We start from the raw sequence: 19,246 nt of genomic DNA, 5'->3' as shown, positions 1-19,246 counted from the left end.
TCATTCTCGATAAACAAATGTTTTTGTGGACGATTGGTAGATTGTTGTGGGAGGATCTTGAGGATCGAAACAAAATGAAGAAACTTTGTCAAGGAGTGTATTTTTCGAAACCCAGTGGTCAGGAATTCACCGCTTTCCTTGTCAACAAATCTTTTCACGATAACTACCCTGAGTTACAGGAAAGCTTCGGTTTATCGTAAGTTACCAGAAACAATGGTATCGGTTCAAAGATATCACCTATTGTCAGGAATCGAAAGAAACACCGCTCCATACACACGTCTTTCCAAAACAACCTTAACATAAATCAATTGAAATATTTGCAGATTGCTGGTATTCCTCGAATCCCAGCCTTTCAAGTACTTGTACAATTTCATTCACGCCTCTACGGATTTCGTTACTTGGCAAAAACCTCAAAAGGAAGATTTCTCACTAAATTTGACTTCGTTGACAATCTTTTTCAACACTCTATTTATTGGATATCTGCTTTGCATTGCTGTTCTCTTATCGGAAATTCTCGTGGCGTACATCATTGGCAACTTAAAAGGAGGCAAGAAAGTACATCGACCTCGCCCAAGAATCTTCACGTGGTGATTTTATTAAGTCAAAAAATACGGTGACGGTTCAGAATCGTCATAAAAGGTCACCATAAGTCTAACGAGAGAACCCTGCAGCTCCATTATGATTTTGTGCGCATACGTCCCTCGGAGAGATAAAATGAACCAGATATATTACGTCCAGTTTTAATTAACTTTAAAGGGGATAAAAGAAAATTGAAAAATACCGGATCTCTATGCTCCTAGTACATATTTGTAAAATATTATCATTGTTAGTGATTTATTACTGTTGCTTGAGAACCCTGAACCCGAATTTTTCTGAAACTATTTTCATACGGAATAGGTCTCAAGCCGTAATTTCTCACTGAAGAAAACGTTTCATCACACTTTATCTCATTTGCTCTCTCAGGTTTGAGTCTAGGATGGCCAATTACATTCGTCAAAAAACATAACGCCATATACTCCTTCACACAGAAGCCTAACGCACAATGGCTCTTTTAAACAACTGAACTTTTCGTATATTCTTTAAAGGGTATGAGAAGCGTCGTTTGAAAAACCTCTGATTTATATAATAAAAGATAGAATTAATTTCTGTGAATTCAAAAATATGAAGCTTTTAATTCTCCGATTTCTGGTTATTTGGCAATATGCATTTGAAAATACTTCATTTGAAATTATTTCAAATGCACTTTTTATGAAAGGCTAAAACGTTCCCAGTAGTTTGACGTCACAGATATATTTTTTCGACGTGAGATGGTGCCACTCTCTGCTATCAGACCCAGAGTTTGCACTGGCGAGTAGCTCGAGATGCGTATAGGATTCCCGCGCTTTTTTTCCTCAACGTCATAGTGATGTCACAAAACTGGCAAACAAGCTCGACAAGACAAAATCATTGATATATCGAAACTGAGTTTTCGTGATTTTTCAATGCATTTTAAAAATAGAAACTTTGGTTCAATTTTATTAAAAACTTGATATTTTGAAAGTAGAGACTTGAAAGTGTAACATAATACCACTTTCGTGGTAAAATATGATATAAAATTGTAAATTCGCATACCCTTTAATGTTGTAACTTGACTAAATTGTAAACATCTTACAAGCTTATTTGAATTAAAGAAAATGTTCGGGTGCTCATAAATTTAACTATCTTTTACAAACTTAATATTACTAATAATGTAATCAATTCTTTCATACTTTTAAGTAAATACTAATTTTTCCATGAATTTTGCCTCTAGTATGTTAGTGTATGAAAATCGATAGTTAGGGGACCAGACAGATGTTTCTGGTTTTTTCCTTTACATGGCAAGAAAGTATGGATTTGTTTACTGTATAAATTATATCCGTACAACTTTTCATAATTGTCGGTTAGGACATTTAAAGCAAGTCTCGGCTGGGGCCTAGTTTAGACAAAACCCACTGGATGCTCCCATAGCCGAGGGGTGGAGTTAACTAGTGGAGGCTAATTTTAGCTCCGCCCTAGTTTACGAGTTTTGAATGGTTCCTACCTTTGGCAACGGTGAAATTGGTGTGTAAATGGTTAGCAAGCGTGTTAGTGGTGCCACAGGAGCCGATATTTGCTTTAAAACCTATACAATTCCATAAATTAACCCTTGTCTTTGCTTTAGGTGCACTACCTCCGCTAGGCTTCGTGCGGGTCTAACATTAAAAGAAAACAATAAAAAACTCGGCGTTATGCCTTAACCAGATCACTGTATTATTTTAACGTTAGCGTTTAATTATGAAAAAAGCCTTTTCTCGTATTTCGCCACTCATTTCCAAACACGCTATATTTTCGAGGTTGACCAAAAAAACGCAATGCCCATATCGATATTACTGGGATAGATACTTGGCAATTTGAACGGAGACATTTATTTATAGAGACCTTTCATGATAAAATGAGTTTTATTTCCATCAAAAAAGCCTGTAAGTACGAAGAAATAATGAATAATTACGAATAAGAAAAGCGTGTTTTGGTAAATGAAAAAAAATTAACAAAAAGAAACTTTAGTAGAAAATTCTCACAAAGCAGTTTTTCTAACAGAAACACCAGCGTTAAGGACGCGAAAAATTGTGCTCTTTGGGCAAAAATTTTATTAGTCGCTCTTAAGATGAACAATAGAAATCCTTTTAAATTTATTTCCTTTCGAATTTTTGCTTTCCCCTGAAGGAAATTCTCCATGGCGTATTTTAAGTTCGCTAGAACCACATTGCACGGCTTTCTGTTAGCTAGAACCCTTCCATCTTTTACCCCAGCGGGGATTAGAAAATTGGCACGGTCGCTCCATTGTTAGTCTCGATGCTCGGTTTTCAGTTCGCTAGAAGTCTTTTCGATGGAAGTCGGCCTTTAAACCAAATCAATATTTTGGGTGTTCCGTAGATTATTACTTTTCAGCGCGTTTACACGAACTCCTTTCAATATCTCACTTTGTCCGCTTTAAATAAATTTTTATAATTTACGTCGTCTATTTTCAGAATTAAAATATAAAAAAGTACCGAACTCCACGATGAACGGCTTTTCAAGTCGAACTATAATTTTTTTTATGGTAACAACACTAATTAAAGGTAAGAATACGGGGAGACAATTTACCATGGGTAAAGGTACGATCAGACAACGTTCACAAATAGAATACGTCTGCATTTCCGGTTACGTTCCCAGTTGATGTATATTTACTTGATTTAACCCATAGGTACCATGGTTGTGGACATTTTTCCATACGTTAAAACATCTGACACTCAATTTATTAAATACAAGTAAATGTTATGTTTTTATTCTTACTAGAAGTGCATTCTTTTTACCTCTCCGAGTGACGTATGTAAGAGAGGTTCTGTTAAAGTCGTGTCTGTCTGTTGTTACAAAACCAGGGGACAGCATTTGCTCCCCTGATTTTTTTAACTTCTGCTTGTAAGCAAAGTGTCGTGCCTCAACAAAATATCATAACTAACTCTTATAATATTATTATATTACCTAGGCCTAGTTGTTTAAATTTTCTATAAATAGTAGAATTTACCCGTTTCAAAGCACAGCTCTCTTACGCAAACCGATCGACCTGATGGGTCCAACATTACTCAAAAAAGCGTACGGGATTTCATGATTTCACGATTTCACCAAAGATTTCGTGATTTAGAGAAATATTTAGTGATTTCGCGATTTTGCAAAAGATTTATGGATTTCTATTTTGATTTCGCAAAAAATTTCGGGATTTCTTCATTTATTTCGCCATAGAAATACCTTCTTGAATTCACGATTTTGCCAAATATTTCGGAATTTACTCTTTGATTTCGTAATTTCATGACTTCTTCAAAGATTTCGCGATTCCGCTAAAATGTCGGACCCCACGGATCGACCTGTGATTTATTGGATCTGGACTAATTCTGTTTCAGCATTGAAGTTAGAAGTTACAAAGATATAACATAAAATAATAGGCATTTTTGTGTGTCCTCTAAAAATCGGTTCAAGGGTTCGGTCAAGGCCAAAGTAAATTTAACAATGTAATGATTACTTTCATTTCATTACTAAAACTCAGGAATGTAAACAAAATAGCTATAAAAATAGTTTTAAGTCATGACGGACTATAAGTTCACATTCCTACGCGCAAAAGATCATTCAGCACTAGTTTGAACCAAAAAATGAAATGCACGGCACAATTATTGATAACGTTGTGTAAATTCAAACCTAGCTGTGATGCTGTGATTAGTAATTTTTATATCGGCAGTAGTTTTTAATTAAATTTAAATAAAATAAGCATATTCATGGGAAATAAATAGTAAGATAATAATCCGTTTGACTCGGAGAGGTAAAATTTTGGTTTGCCCAACTTGTTTTGTTCTAATATTACGAAACCGTTTTCATTTCAACGAAAGGTTTTCGAACGTGACGAACTTAGCTATAATTACCCTTAGGGTGAGTTTTTTTCGTAAATATGAGAAAACTAACATGGAATTTGCAACACTTAGATACGGATATATGGCCTGCGAAACATTGCAACTAAATCAAGAAAATAGTTACACAATGGATAATGAGCTTTATTTTACCTTTACTTATTAACATTTACTACTATTACTTATTAACTTTTACTACTATTACTTATTAACATTTACTACTATTACTTATTAACATTTACTACTATTACTTATTAACATTGAGTAGTACATTTCTTAGCTTGAAGCATATATGTCTAATTCACATGTATGACTATTTCCTTGTTTTAAGGCCCAATGTTGTGTTCGTAAAAAATGTTTTAAACCGAATGTTCTTTGACACATGCCAAGCAGTTTGATCCAAAAAACACGTTAAATTTATAGCAGTTTTATCAGAAATATTTAATTTCACTGCAGGAAGCCACTTTCATAGAAGTTATTAATGCGGAAGTTGAAGGAAAAATTTCCTTCTTAGAGAGAATTCACAATATCAAGTAAGTTAACGTATTAAAAATATATTCATTCCTTAAGAAAGAAACCTTGCTAGGACAACGTAAAATAAATAATTTTTGACTTCTCGAAGGTTTCAAAGGCAATTAGTTGAAATGGAAACCCTTCCTGAAATATATGAAAAACCCGAAGAGTATAACGTAAGTTTCCAACGAATGAAAATCACAGTTTAGACTGGGGCAAAATAAGAGCCGCTATATATTCCCTTTGCTTCAGCATATTCATCTCGTGCCCATGCCATGGGAACTAAGCCTATTCGAGAAAAAAGCATTTTGGAAAGCGACTGGTATAACCGGAGTGACAGAGACAGTCATCATGTCACGTGCACCTCGCAAATACGTTACGACCAATCTTAATATTCTGCAAATGGATTCGACGGCAAGTTTAAACTTCATCCTCTAAAGAAATTCCAACATAATAACGAAATTAATAATTAGGTGAAACACTTCATATTGGCAACTCTGTCGACAGTGGCTTTCATTTTGACGGCGAGTTGCTTTATTCACGGGAACCACCGATTGACCGCTAACCGACAATGTCTAATAGCACTGACTAACCGTTTCGTCACTCATCTGTGGAACACTGTTTCTGTATTCTTCGCTGAACGTGAGTCAGTCCTGGTGAAAAAAAGAGGCAAAAGTCAGCATTGTTATTTAATTCTCCATTGCAGCGTATCCTCGAATCAGCAATACAGTTCCGGATCGAGTTATTTGTTTATTTTGGCTCTTGGGTTCTGTCATTATTGTCATCTTCATGACATCGTACATGCAATCAGACTTAATGGCAGAGAGTTATTCTTATGTAGATTCGGTATACGATTTAATTGATGAGAAATCGATTCAACCACAGCTTTTGCTTGGAGGTTTTTCTCACAATTACTTGAAGGGGAAGGTGAAATTAATATACTCAGTCTTTTAAAGAAACTCTACATTGCACCAAAGACCTAGGCGTCCAGTTCAAATAATTTCATGATCAAAGAGGGCACACGATATCGATGAAAGCAGGAGTTCATAATAACCCCCCCCCTAACGAAACTGGCCATAGAGCTAATGGTAAAAATCGCGAACAACAAGATTTTGTCGTTGCGTATAGAAAGGACTAGCCGTTGATGGACATACAACTTTACAGTAATTGTTGTCATATCTATGCTCCTTAGTTTTCGTTCCAAAACTTCCGTTGGCTGGGATCTCCGTCGTTAAGAAAAATGGCGACTATGGTGGACGTAGAAACACGATGGAATTCTTATGTTAAAGATACTGGGAATAAATGTCCATACCGTTTTAATTTAACCACGGAATTCTCAGTCACACATATCACAACAAAACATTAATGACGATCGTTGAAATGTTTTGTAGAAAACTAGAAACCATCGATGAACTTCTTAGCCAAGGCTTAATTTCCACCGCGCTGACAGACGCAGACGCGAGCTATTTTCGCTCCCAAAATCAAGAGATAAAAATAGTGCTAAAGCGAAAGTGTGGAAGTTAATGCGCGTGGGCGCTAAAAATTGGGATAACTATTTCTTTGGGAGTTAAACGGTGTATAAATCCGCTGAGCTTTACGGCGTAACTTTGTTGTTACGGGCTTTTTAATCAGTTTCGTACTTCCCCGTTATTATGAACTCCTGATGAAAGTATTTCGAACTCCTGATGAAAGTATTTCGAACTCCTGATGAAAGTATTTCGAACAGCAGAGGTCCATCTCTCAGACTTAAGTTTAATTAACCAACACTCTTGGGGTTTTTTTTGGTATTAGGCTTTAAAAGATAACAACTGGTTACTTAAATTGGATGAGTCGAATTACGGAAATACCGTCGACTATATTGATTTCGAGTATTTTATGGAAATTTGCAACGGAATGAAAGCATTCATTCTCGATAAACACATGTATTTGTGGACGATTGGTAGATTGTTGTGGGAGGATCTTGAGGATAGAAACAAAATGAAAAATCTTTGTCAAGGAGTGTATTTTTCGAAACCCAGTGGTCAGGAATACACCGCTTACCTTGTCAACAAATCTTATCACGATAATTACCCTGAGTTACAGGAAAGCTTGGGTTTATCCTAAGTCACCAGAATCATTTTTCTTGGTTCCAAGATATCACCTATTGTCAGGAATCGAAAGTCCAACCGCTCCATACAAAATGTCTTCCCCAAATCAACACCTTTCAACTTGAATCACTTGAAATGCTTTCTCGTAGTTTTTAAGAGATATCAATCTTTAAATTTACGTTTTATTTTACTAAACTCGCAAAATAATTTTAAAACACAGATTGCTGGTATTCTTCGAAACGCTGCCTTTGTCAAGGAGTGTATTTTTCGAAACCCAGTGGTCAGGAATACACCGCTTACCTTGTCAACAAATCTTTTCACGATAATTACCCTGAGTTACAGGAAAGCTTGGGTTTATCGTAAGTTACCAGAAACAATGGTATCGGTTCAAAGATATCACCTATTGTCAGGAATCGAAAGAAAAACCGCTCCATACACACGTCTTTCCAAAACAACCTTAACATAAATCAATTGAAATATTGCAGATTGCTGGTATTCCTCGAATCCCAGCCTTTCGAGTACTTGTACAATCTCATTCACGCATCTACGGATTTCGTGACTTGGCAAAAACCTCAAAAGGAAGATTTCACACTAAATCTGACTTCGTTGACATTCTTTTTCAACATTCTATTTATTGGATATCTGCTTTGCATTGCTGTTCTCTTATCGGAAATTTTCGTGGCCTACATTATTAGCCACTTAAAAGGATGCAAGAAAGTACATCGGCCTCGCTCCAGAATCATGATGTTATTTCATTAATAGAAAACTAAGAACCAGACAATCCTAATTCACATTTACAGAGACTTTTTTGACACTAATATTTCCTTGAAATTGAGGTAGAGCAAAATAAAACTGTAAAAATTCAATCGCCCCTTAAATGCACGTGACCAAGGATTTTATATATCGTTTTGTCCATGTATAATTTCTCAAAGCACTAACTGTCGTATATTTCAAACCTTTTCGACAGAAACAGTGCGCAATGGCTCAATGATATCATTTATAGCAGCAATTAGTGGTCATGTTGCAAATCGTGGCCAGAAAATTATCTAAAACTTTTTAACGTCATAGTAGAACATTCCGTTAATTCCAGAAGAAAAAGAAATTTCGCAAATTGCTTTCGCCATCACATCCATACTCTTTACAATCTCCTTATCCTACCGAACCTCGATGACGTTTCGACCGTTAGGACCATATTGGATCCCAAACTGTGATCCAAAGAGCCCAAAACCGCATCAAGCTCTCGCAAAAAACGATAGAAAATTCAGACACCAAAACGACTGCACCACTTGAAAATAGAGAATGTTCATACCAGACATGGCATAAATTATCCTTGCCTATTACTAGATTTTTAGTAACAACCAAGACTTAAAGTTTGATGACTTCTACGAAGTCCATTTACGCACTATTGCCCGTGGTCGTTCTATGAAATTGGCTAGGTCAAAAATTAAGACAACTCTAAGCCAAAATCATTTCACAAAATGGTCATTGACCGTTGGAACCTACCATCAGTGATAATTTCCTTGCCTAACAGAAATCACTCACACAAGGACCAACTTTGGTCTACGAAACACAAATTGACTCACCCTACCCACCACTATGCCCTACCACTAAAAATAAATGTATATATTTACTACATATCTATTAAACAATTTATTAATCATTCTATGTCCCTGTTAACATTATTTTGATACATTACAATTCTTCTAATTCTAACTTAAAGCCTATTGTAATTATCAATAAGAATATCGGTGGTCGCCACACGCCAATGTTACTTCATGTACCTAAACCGAATTGAATAAATTGAATAAAAAAACAAAAAAGATAATTACCCTTTCATAATATGGCAGCTTAATGGATATATGTATTAGCCAGGACAGTGTTTTATGGACAGTAAAAGTTGTTTATCCTCTAGAATTACCAGACTTGTAACTATACATCTACACCTTTTTATTGTTTTGGGCAGTACAGCCTCATTAACTATAACGTGGGAAAGTAAACTACACTTCCCACATGTTAAGACTTCAAAGCTTAATACTGCGAAAACAATGTGTTAATCGATAATTCTAGTGGTGAAAATAAGGGAAACAACACCGGCGTTGTTTATCAAAAAGATTTGGAACAAGGCGGTAGGTGGAGCTCGCTACTTAGAGGTATATTATTTCTAGCTCTCTTAGAAAAAATTAAAATGTTGTTACGCGAATATGCAAACAAAGTATAGATTTAAAACTAGGATGAAACAGGACCGCGGTTCGAAAGCCCCCAAAATAATTTTTCGTTTGTTAATAAAATTACAATTTTAACGAATTCCATGAAGTAGCAGTTTCTTATTTATATTAACAAAGTTGGAATGAAAAAACAAAACAAAATGGATCCCAAATTTAATATCTACAATACAAAGGTCATAGCTAAAACAAAAATTATACTTCACTGAAGCTTGCTCGAGCCGTGTAATATGTCAAACTCCCTCAGAATAGCGTCGAACCTTCCTCTGCGAAACACAGGGAAACGCGTGAATAGGCTCAGATAGAAGCAGATAATAGAAGGAACCTCTTACTCCTACTTTACCTCTCTCACCCTGAGAATTCAACCAATGCCGTAGGAGTAAAAGGTTTGGCCTAGCAGACGCCACTAAACCAATTTCAGAGCAGTAGTCCTTATTTTTAAGACTAATTAAATGCCAATTATTTTTAGTGTAAGAGATTATTTTTCCTTTAATATTTAGAAAAAGGCCGTTCTTATAAGATATAATGTTAGATATCCAAACTATTCCTTTCATAAAAATAATTTTCTTGAAAGATAAGCATGGACTGCAGGTAGAAAATGACTCGTTAATGGCCAAGCTAGATGTTCTCGCAAACTTACACCCGTTCTATATATGTCAGCCTGTAATGGATAATGTTTGTTTCGAAAGAACCGGATGTATTTTTTTTGGTAAACATTTCTATAAGCCAACACTTCCCTACTGATTCAAACGGTAAGCCTTTGCTGCAGCTTAATTATTTATCGCACGAGCGAGTAAAGTACACTTCTCAAACGGTAAGATTTCAAAGCTCTATGTTGAGGTAGAGTTGCGTTATGACTTGATTTTTCCATCAAACATACTAGTTGTAAATAGAAAGAAAAAAATTCCCGCGTTATTTACCAAGAGAATTTCGACAAAGACTTCGGTGCACGTTAAGTGCATTGTAATCTACTCCAAAGACTTTATATCGCTGAACTTGAATTTAAGCTGTTCTTAAGTACACTTGCCTTTAAGTAAGCGTGTTAAAATAACAATCTCAGGAAGTCCAGTATTTTATAAGAATTATAGGACCGCTTATATGACCACTCAAAAAATTAACGCTTTCGATTTAAAATTGATAATTCTAATAAATACTTATTTTCAGAAATTGATAAAAATTTGTCTAAAAAACATGATGAACAACGTTTCAAGACGAACTATAATTTCTTTAATAATAATAATAATGTTTAAAGGTAAGAACACATGATGAAATCATGGGCGAGGGAACGCACCAATACTAATTACCAAAAATATATATATATATGTCCTGTTACATTTAGAAAAGGGCTGTTCTTTTAAGGTATAATGTTATGATGCCTGCAATTTTCTTTTAACCATTTGAATCTTAGAAAGTTCACAGAAAGAATTGAACTTTCGTCTCGCGACCTCAGCTTTTTTATTTCCACTACTCTCAGTTTCCTTACATCACCACATTATAACGACCTGCTAGAATCAAATATAAGACCACAGAGATTTAAGCTGTCTATTCATAAGTTCTTGCTTTAACATACAGGTACCATGGTTGAGGACCTTTTCCCATATGTGAAAACATCCGACACTCAATTCATTAAATACAAGTAAGTGTTCTTCTTGTGGTATGTTGTGATTGTTATTGTTGTGCTTTTTATGAAAATCAATTATTTCTGTCGAAGGTTTTCCAACGTAACCGAGTTAACACTGGGTCTTCTTACCGTGAGTGTTGTTGTAAATTTGAGCTAAGGCTTTCGAAATTAGGTTTATTTTAGTAAATTTAAATTTCTATAAACGAATAATTTTCCACAGGAAACCACCTTATTAGAAGTAATAGATATAGAGGTAAAAGGCATAGTACAGTACTTGAACAAAATGCACAACCTCAAGTAAGTTTTAACAGTATCAAGAACTTAAAGGAAAGATTCGAGATAAAAGTTTCTTGGAGTTTAATAATTCATTGCTGTTAAAATTCTGAAATGAATAACTAATAATTCTCAAATTTGAATGGGTAATTAACCCTGGAAGATTACATCCATGTTAAGCAAGCAAGGCTCACTTTGTGTTTGCACGTGTCTTGGTCAATAAGTCAAAAATGACGTCAAAGTCCTATTTTTATAGGAAAAGAACCGGCGAACGCGTCATGGGTCCGAAGTTAGTCCTATGAACAAAATGGGGATAGCGCCACCTATCGTCGATAAACGGAAACATGACACGTTCTCCATTTCTTTCCCCAAAAATAGGACTTTGATGTTAATTAAAAGCTAACCAATGCAACTTTATGAATAATTACTTTCCGATTCTAGTATATTTAGCAGTGAGAAATGATTTAAGCCGACGGAAATTTTAGCTTGGATACTTCCTCTAAGAAATCATGGAAATTGATCATTTTTTAACCTATCGTAGCTTCCAATTCGATTTTATCGATTTGGAAACGACTTCTGAAATGTATAAAAGCCCAGAAAAGTTTCGAGTAAGTTTGCCTTGTAATATAATTTGAGATTGGACCTGGAAAATTCCAGTTTCTTTTCGTTCAGCATCTTCATTTCGTGGCATTACCATGGGAACTAAGTTTATTCGAGAAAGAAAAATTTTGGGCGTCGACTGGTTTGGTCGGGGTGACGGAAACAGTTGTCATGACAAATGCACCTCGCAAATACGTCACCACCAATCTAGATATTCTCCAAATGGATTCCACGGCAAGTTGAAAATTCACCCCCCCCCCCAAAAAAGAAATAAAATCATACGTAATAATAAAGTTAATAATTAGGTGAAGCTCCTCATATTGGCTGCTCTGTTGTTAGTGGCTTTCATTTTGACGGCGAGTAGCGTTACTTATGGGGAAACCCAATTAGCTAATCGGAAAAAACTTCTACTTGCACTGATCTATCGCTTCGTCATTCATTTATGGGACACTGTTTCTGTGTTTTTCGCTGAACGTGAGTCGCTGGTAAGAAGAAGGGAAAAAGGTCAGCGTAATAATTTCATTCTCGATTGCAGCTTATCCTCGAATCAGGAACCGAGTTCCGGATCGGATTATTTGTCTATTTTGGCTCTTGTGTTCTGTCATTATTGTCATCTTCCTGACATCGTACATGCAATCAGATTTAATGGCAGAGAGTTATTCTTATATCGATTCCGTGTACGATTTAATCGATGATAAATCGATTCGACCACAGTTAATGAGTGGTGGTATTTCCACCAATTACTTGAAGAGAAAGGTAACACTGAATGATATCGTTACCCGAGCATAGAAACAAGATATTTCGAACTACTTGTGTCCGCTGCTCAAATCCTACGTCTGATTAACAATTTTAATTTTATTTTGGTGTTAGGCTTTGCATGACGATAAAATTAAAAACTGGTTTGATAAATTGGATGAGTCAAGTTTCGGAACTATCGTCGACTATAATGGTATCGATTATTTTATGGAAATTTGCGACGGAACGAAAGCAATCATTCTCGATAAGCAAACCTTCTTGTGGACCATCGGCAGATTGTTGATGGAGAATGTTGAGGAGCGATACAAAATGAAGGATCTCTGCCAGGGAGTGTATTTTTCGAAACCCAGTGATCAGGAATTCGTCGCCTATCTCGTCAACAAATCCTTTTACGAAAGTCACCGCGAGTTCCTAGAAAGCTACGGTTTATCGTAAGTCAATAGATACGCTCTTCTACCTTCCAATTTATCAGCAAGAGACTGATACATAAATGGCATAAAAAATGCACGTAGGGTAACGTTTTCCACATTGGAGAAAAATATTATTATCAAAAGACACACTAGACGAAGCCTAGAAACCCCTTACTAAGGAGACTCTTCATGATAACCGTATAATGGAGTGCCTATTGTCGACACTAATATAGTCTTCCTTAGTTATTAAATTTATCAAAATCTTATTGTAGTCGAAATTACACGCCAACATTCCTTTAAAAATGCTTTCCTATTGATACAAAAACAAATGTGACTTTTAGTTTGATGGCCCTCTTCGAAACGAAGCCTTTCGACTACTTGTACTTTCTCGTTCACTTGTCTTTGGATTTTATGACTTGGCGAAAACCTCAAAAGGAAGATTTCACACTAAATCTGACTTCATTGTCTTTCTTTTTCTACATTGCATTTGTTGGATATATGCTGTGCATTGCTGTTCTCATATTGGAAATTTTCGTCTGGTACATCGTTGGCGAGTTTAAGTCAAATAAAAGACAGCGGCAGCAACGGCCGTGGTCAAATATGTTAATGTGATACCATAAAGCGCCCTCGCTTGTCATAATGATGGTATTTTACGATCAATTGGGACGAAAATGGAAGAATCAAGTAGCTAAGACCAACAAGTTGTTGAATATGATAGTAGCGCAAATGATTGACAACCATAACTACGGTGGATTCTTTTAAAAAATTCTTGTTAAGCCATATTTTGAACTTTGAAATTTTGCACACTTTAACATAATATTTTCTTGAGTGATTGTATCCGTTTTTCAAAAACACTTTAAAATATTAGTTAAACTTTTGTTTTTGAATTTAGAAACGCTGCGTGCGTTTTCAACTGAAGTTAATAATAATGCCACGTAATTAGTGAATAAGGTGGGTCGTGAGGAATATATCATAACACCGTTTGATATAATTGCAAATTTATATAAAGATTTTTACAATTAAAAAACATAAAAATGGGTTGCATAGAATCAGAATTAACAATTTTTGAACAATTCAAATATTTTAAACGAAACTATTTAAATAAAAATCACGAAAAATTCACTTCAAAAATACAATTTAATATGATTAAATACTTATATATGTACACAAAGTCTTTGAATAAAAAAATAAATACAATAAATAATTAACGCAACTTGGCATTTTACATAGATTGTTTTCACCGGCGCATAAAGGAGTGACTACAAGATAAATTAAAAACAATTAATAAAACATGTTTTAAATCATGCATAATTAAAGAACTCTTACTGTCCATGATGATGTCCGTGATGTCCATGATGACCAATTAAAATCGGGATTGGAATAACGTGTCCGTGGTGATGTTGATTCATTTGGTCACCGAAAATCAAAGCCAAAAATGCTAACTTTTCAATTTCGCTTCCATTAACGTGTTGAATAATGGTGAAAGTGCAAACGAGAGCAAAGAGAACCGTTACGATGAAACTTTGGGAATTCATTATAGCTTGAAGTAACTTCGTTGTAATAACGAGTAGTGTATAAATCTGTCTTTACGACTTTCTGCTTGAAGAACTTTCGATAATTTGATGGTTGATGAATATTGGGAGGCCGTATTTATAAGGAGACTTTGCTTCCTTTTGTACCAATACTGTCAAGCTCACCAAGCGTGTCGACAAAAATACGTAATTTGCTAATTACACAATTTTTTAGGATGTTGATATTGAAAGTGCAGTCGAGGGGACGAACATTATCGAAAGTGGATTCACTTTGGAATATTAGTTGATTCATTCAACTATTTTGTGGATTTAATTGATTATGCAGAGATCACGAATAATAATATAATATAAAGATGTTGAGATATCATCGGTTTCATGTATATTTAACAGAAATTCATTTGTAAGAAACCATATTAAATTTCTATGGAATCGTATGCAAAGAGATTGCGAGGATTTGTTGGTATAATATTTCATGTTCTAGCGGGATTTATGTTTTGGTTTATTATTTTATGTTGCTGCATGATTTATGTCTTGTTTTTTATGCTGAGATTTTGTGGAATCTCGTTGCTTTATGGTGCAGAGATTATATGAAATTTCTTTCGTTTATTACGCCATGGTCTTGCAGGATTTCTTGGTTTATATTATTTCGTTGACCTTATGATATATTCAATTTTGCAGAAAGTTTGCCGGGATTTCGTTATTGTACATCCATTTTCATATATTTGTTTGATTAAAATGCACAGATTTTACATTATTTCCTTAATTACGAAAGTATGTGTATATTTCGTTGAAAAATATCTGCAGATTTCTACCAATAATTCTCAAATCTGACAAATTTTCATACTAGATAACAAATATGCGGTAAATACACCGCGACATTTTCAATGGTTTCAGATTTCATTCAAATGGCAGACCCCTCGCATTCACTCCATATTTTTTAATTTTCATCCTTGTAACTGTGGTTATTTTAGACAAATGAATTTATTTTTGAGGGTCAGTGACAAGAATGATATATTTATAAATGAATTAAAATTTAATTATATCCTGCTCGTGGTGGAACTTTTAGATGTGCATCTAAAAATTGACGATCAAGGTAAAATAATAGATAGCTAAAAATATCTAGGGTACTTTAGCGATAAGATAGTAATTGATAAATGCCAATGTAGCGTGACAACAATACGTATGGTACTTCCCATTGCCGTAAAGGAATATTACATTAGTAATTTTCCGATGGAAAGTAGTTTAGTTCGTGCATTTAGATAACTTAGCATATTTGTACCCCTCAACTTTCTTTATAATATTAAATACACACAATTTTCTAATATACATGTAGGGCATAAGTTGGTAAATTCACAAGCACGCAAACCGCTTTTCAAGTCGATCAATAATAACCACTATAACCATAACCCTATGGTAATCTCCAAAGGCTATTTGCTACGAGCATGCATTCTTTATAAAATGATCGATTCAACGTATTTCTTGTAGATGAGCGTCTCCTAGTGGCGGAAACGGAAACTATTATCTACCGTTATCACCATCTATACGCAACCTGACTTGACCAAGGAATGAAATCACAGTAGGCCATGCCTCTACTCTGTCCCAGTTAAATAGTTAAATGGTCTGTAAAATTGGCATCGGCTGGTGGGTAAAAATTATTTGATATACGTCAGAGGCTCGTGACCGAGGAGAAGAATGGTTCAAAGATACTTAGATCGATTTATTTCGAGAACTAGTACTTTGGGGAATTGGCGCTGCGGTCTCGCAAAAATTTAGGACTAATGTCAAGTCCCACTCCATGTGGAGTGATTGCCGTCACGTGGTGCCTGTGACGTTTTCAAATAATTTTTACCCATGTAAATACAGTCCCTTAAAAGAGGGCGTGGGCGACGCCAAGATAGAAAGATTCCTCATGGAGTGGGACTGGACATTTAGTCCTTGTTTTTCGCGAGATTGCAGCGCCAATTCTCCTAAGTGGTAGATTTCGAAATAAAACAAACTAAGCTTCTTTGAACCACGCCTCTCAGCGGCCACGTGCCTGTCCTGTGACGTATTTCAAATAATTTTTACCCACCCGCCGACGCCTACTTTACAGTCCCTTTAAATGACGATGGCAATCATGACACAGATGTCTTTAATTTTTCCCACATGGACAATCCCTTAAATATAAGCTCCTACGGAAGGCGTACCTTACGCAGATTATTTTAGGGTTACACTTTAGTTACTTTTCCAATTTTGAAGTATTGTTAATTTTATATATCAACGACTTCTTTCTCTCAACGAGTTTTAGCGTATAGAATAATATCCTCCCTAAAATTTTTCAAGACTGATATTATCGTCATTGGAACTTTGTAAGTGTTGAGTCCCTGCAGATGCTCTGCTGGATTGGAACTTTTCAACTCACGACTGTAATTTATTATCACTTTTATGAATTTTAAATGTACTGCGTGACCTAAGTTTAAACGTCATCGATTTTCGTAAAGCGACGTATAGTGAGGCGCTGTCAAAACTCTTCATATTGATTAAAAAGGAGGACGGTGGACTGCGACTGCAAAACCGTCTGTGGTTAATATTCGCGTCGTTTCCAAACTTGGCTCTCATATAAAGGCCACAGTGTTGCAAAGTACATGAAGTTTGCCTTTCTTGACGGTCGCTAGCGAAATAAATAATTATTCTACGCATGCACAGGGGTAGTAATCGCTTTCATGTACAGTAGCACGCTCAACAAGTCAATATTTCCAGTGACACGTACCAAAATAATGGTCTGGATTTTTCATTATCTTTATTCTAGGGTTTGCTGTAGAACTAACGAATTTCGTTCCTTATCTAAGACACGTTTTCCAAGATGAAAGTAAGAATTTGGACATCATTCTTTTGGTGAGAAAATTAAGTTATTTCGGCGTCCCAGGAATGTTTCATGTGCTATTTTCCATACGCGGTGTATTAAAATCATAATATAACGGATATTATCAATAGTACAAAGATAAGCATAAATAGTATATTTTATTTATGCTTGCTCGCACCGTGTAATATGAGAACCACCCCCTTTACCCTCAGAATAGTGTCGACCCCCTCTGCGTATGGATTTCTTTACGACCGTAGCACAGGGAACATGTGCGAATAGGCTCCTATAGATAGTTTTCACATATGGAGGATTCATACCATTTACACCAGGAGGCCGGGCTATCTGGCGGACAAAAACCCGTCTGGTTTTGTCCTCCAGATAGCCCGGCTTCCTGGTGTAAATGGTATGAATCCTCCATGTGTGAAAACTATCTGTAGTAGCAGGTACTAGCTGTAGTACCAAGAATTAACGTTTGGATCGCCACCATAAAGTTCAATTTTCTATAAACCTTTGACCTCAAAAAAGCCTGATCGGTTGGCTTGTGTAGGGGTTGAGAGGAAGGTCATTTGCTTCTCATTCTATACGGTGTCTTCAGCCAAAGGCTGTGAACTGTGAACAAAATACACTTTTGATTTCTCTCAATTAACTTTAGATATCATACATCCCCTAGTTTATTGGTCAATAGTAGGGGTGCGCGGGTAGTGATTTTTGGATATAAAATTGGGTTCGGGTACTCAAAAAGTTGCTTTCAGGTGTCAGGGCGGGTACCCGATATTTTTCTCTGGTATCCGGGTACCTAGGCTTATCCGGAAAAGTTACAACCAATACTTATCGTTTCAAGTTTTTATAATGGGTATCTATAAAGTAGAAAAAATTATTTCAGTAGTTTGAAATACTCAACAAAATTATTGAATATTTCAAACTGGAAGTAGGGTCTTCCTCAGGTTTTTAGCTTCAAGTTTTGGTTTCGGTTTATTTGAAGAACCAAGAGCTTGACATTCCACACTACAATATACCTCTAATCACATTGACTTAAAAATCCTGATTTCAACATAAAATTTGTTATTGGGATGAAATGTATGAGCGAGGAAATTGAAGGAGAAAAAAATAATTTTCTGCGGGTGCCTGATCTGCACAACCCTAGTCAATTATCAAAATTTCATTCAACAATATTAAAAAAGTGTTTTCAGGAGCTGTTTCATTATCTTAACTGAAGGCAAAACTTCCTTTTGGTCTTCGGTTAAAAAAGATGTATGTTCCCAAGAATATAACTATAAACTGCACGATAAAAGTATTAAATCATTAATTTTAATCTGAAATGTAAATACATAAATTTAACTTGTTTGTTATTTTTCAGGAGAAATTCCAGTTGAGGTGTCACTATCCGTAACCATACTTCAAATATACGATTTCAACGAAGAAAACATGGTATAAATTCATATTTGAATCTTGGATCTTACAAATCTTATAATGGATGTAAAAACTGGAGAGCGCTTTCTCTATATAAGAACCACTTCATAAGCTAGGGGAATATTTGATTCTAGTATGATGAGGCCATGCGAAATGTCAAAGCACTGTAGTCACTGGTTCACTTTAGAACTACAAATACTATAATTTAGTCTAGCATTTCCCAGGGTTTCTAATTGACTACAACATTCTAAATTATGACACCTAAATTTCACTTCATATTTAATCTTTGTTGGCTTTTTACGTGAAACAGGTGTTTCTGAGCACGCATCTATCCATTTAGACTTCAGCTAAGTAAAGGTTCAATAACAATCTTTCATAGAAGGCTATTGTAATTGCTTTAACTCATATACAAGATGGGCAGGGTGATATATCTTACTCCACATGTGTGATAATTTCCTTGTTCATGGGGCCAATGTTTGGGAGCTCGTATCTCCCTAACTAAATGTTGTTGACCAAATGTTCCTGGAGATTTTCCACTCAGTTTGGC

The 19,246-nt window shown here is 35.4% G+C and overlaps 1 protein-coding gene and 1 long non-coding RNA gene across 2 annotated transcripts; one reads left to right on the top strand and one right to left on the bottom strand.

Annotated features, from left to right (window-relative positions):
- Positions 1-9,493: 9,493 nt before the first annotated feature.
- On the top strand, positions 9,494-13,903 carry LOC149709270 (uncharacterized). Its single transcript, XM_089864624.1, has 11 exons — positions 9,494-9,846; positions 9,916-10,507; positions 10,828-10,891; positions 10,967-11,006; positions 11,097-11,173; positions 11,691-11,757; positions 11,822-11,983; positions 12,055-12,223; positions 12,285-12,505; positions 12,620-12,936; positions 13,257-13,903. The coding sequence occupies exons 2-11, from the start codon at positions 10,354-10,356 to the stop codon at positions 13,525-13,527; spliced, it is 1,542 nt and encodes a 513-aa protein (XP_089720750.1). The 5' UTR covers positions 9,494-9,846; positions 9,916-10,353; the 3' UTR covers positions 13,528-13,903.
- A 130-nt stretch (positions 13,904-14,033) lies between these two features.
- On the bottom strand, positions 14,034-17,591 carry LOC149709269 (uncharacterized). The gene is made up of 2 exons (XR_016381330.1): positions 14,242-17,591; positions 14,034-14,174 (listed from the first exon to the last, which is right to left on the bottom strand). It is a non-coding gene; the product is annotated as an uncharacterized LOC149709269 (long non-coding RNA).
- Between the last annotated feature and the right edge of the window lie 1,655 nt (positions 17,592-19,246).

This window comes from Phalangium opilio, unplaced genomic scaffold (genome assembly GCF_054372755.1).
Source record: "Phalangium opilio isolate 3A_F unplaced genomic scaffold, DU_Popi_V2 ptg000013l_1, whole genome shotgun sequence".
Classification (NCBI taxonomy): domain Eukaryota; kingdom Metazoa; phylum Arthropoda; class Arachnida; order Opiliones; family Phalangiidae; genus Phalangium; species Phalangium opilio.
The sequence above is the reverse complement of the archived record's forward strand: the minus strand, read 5'-3'. Positions and strand labels throughout refer to the sequence as shown.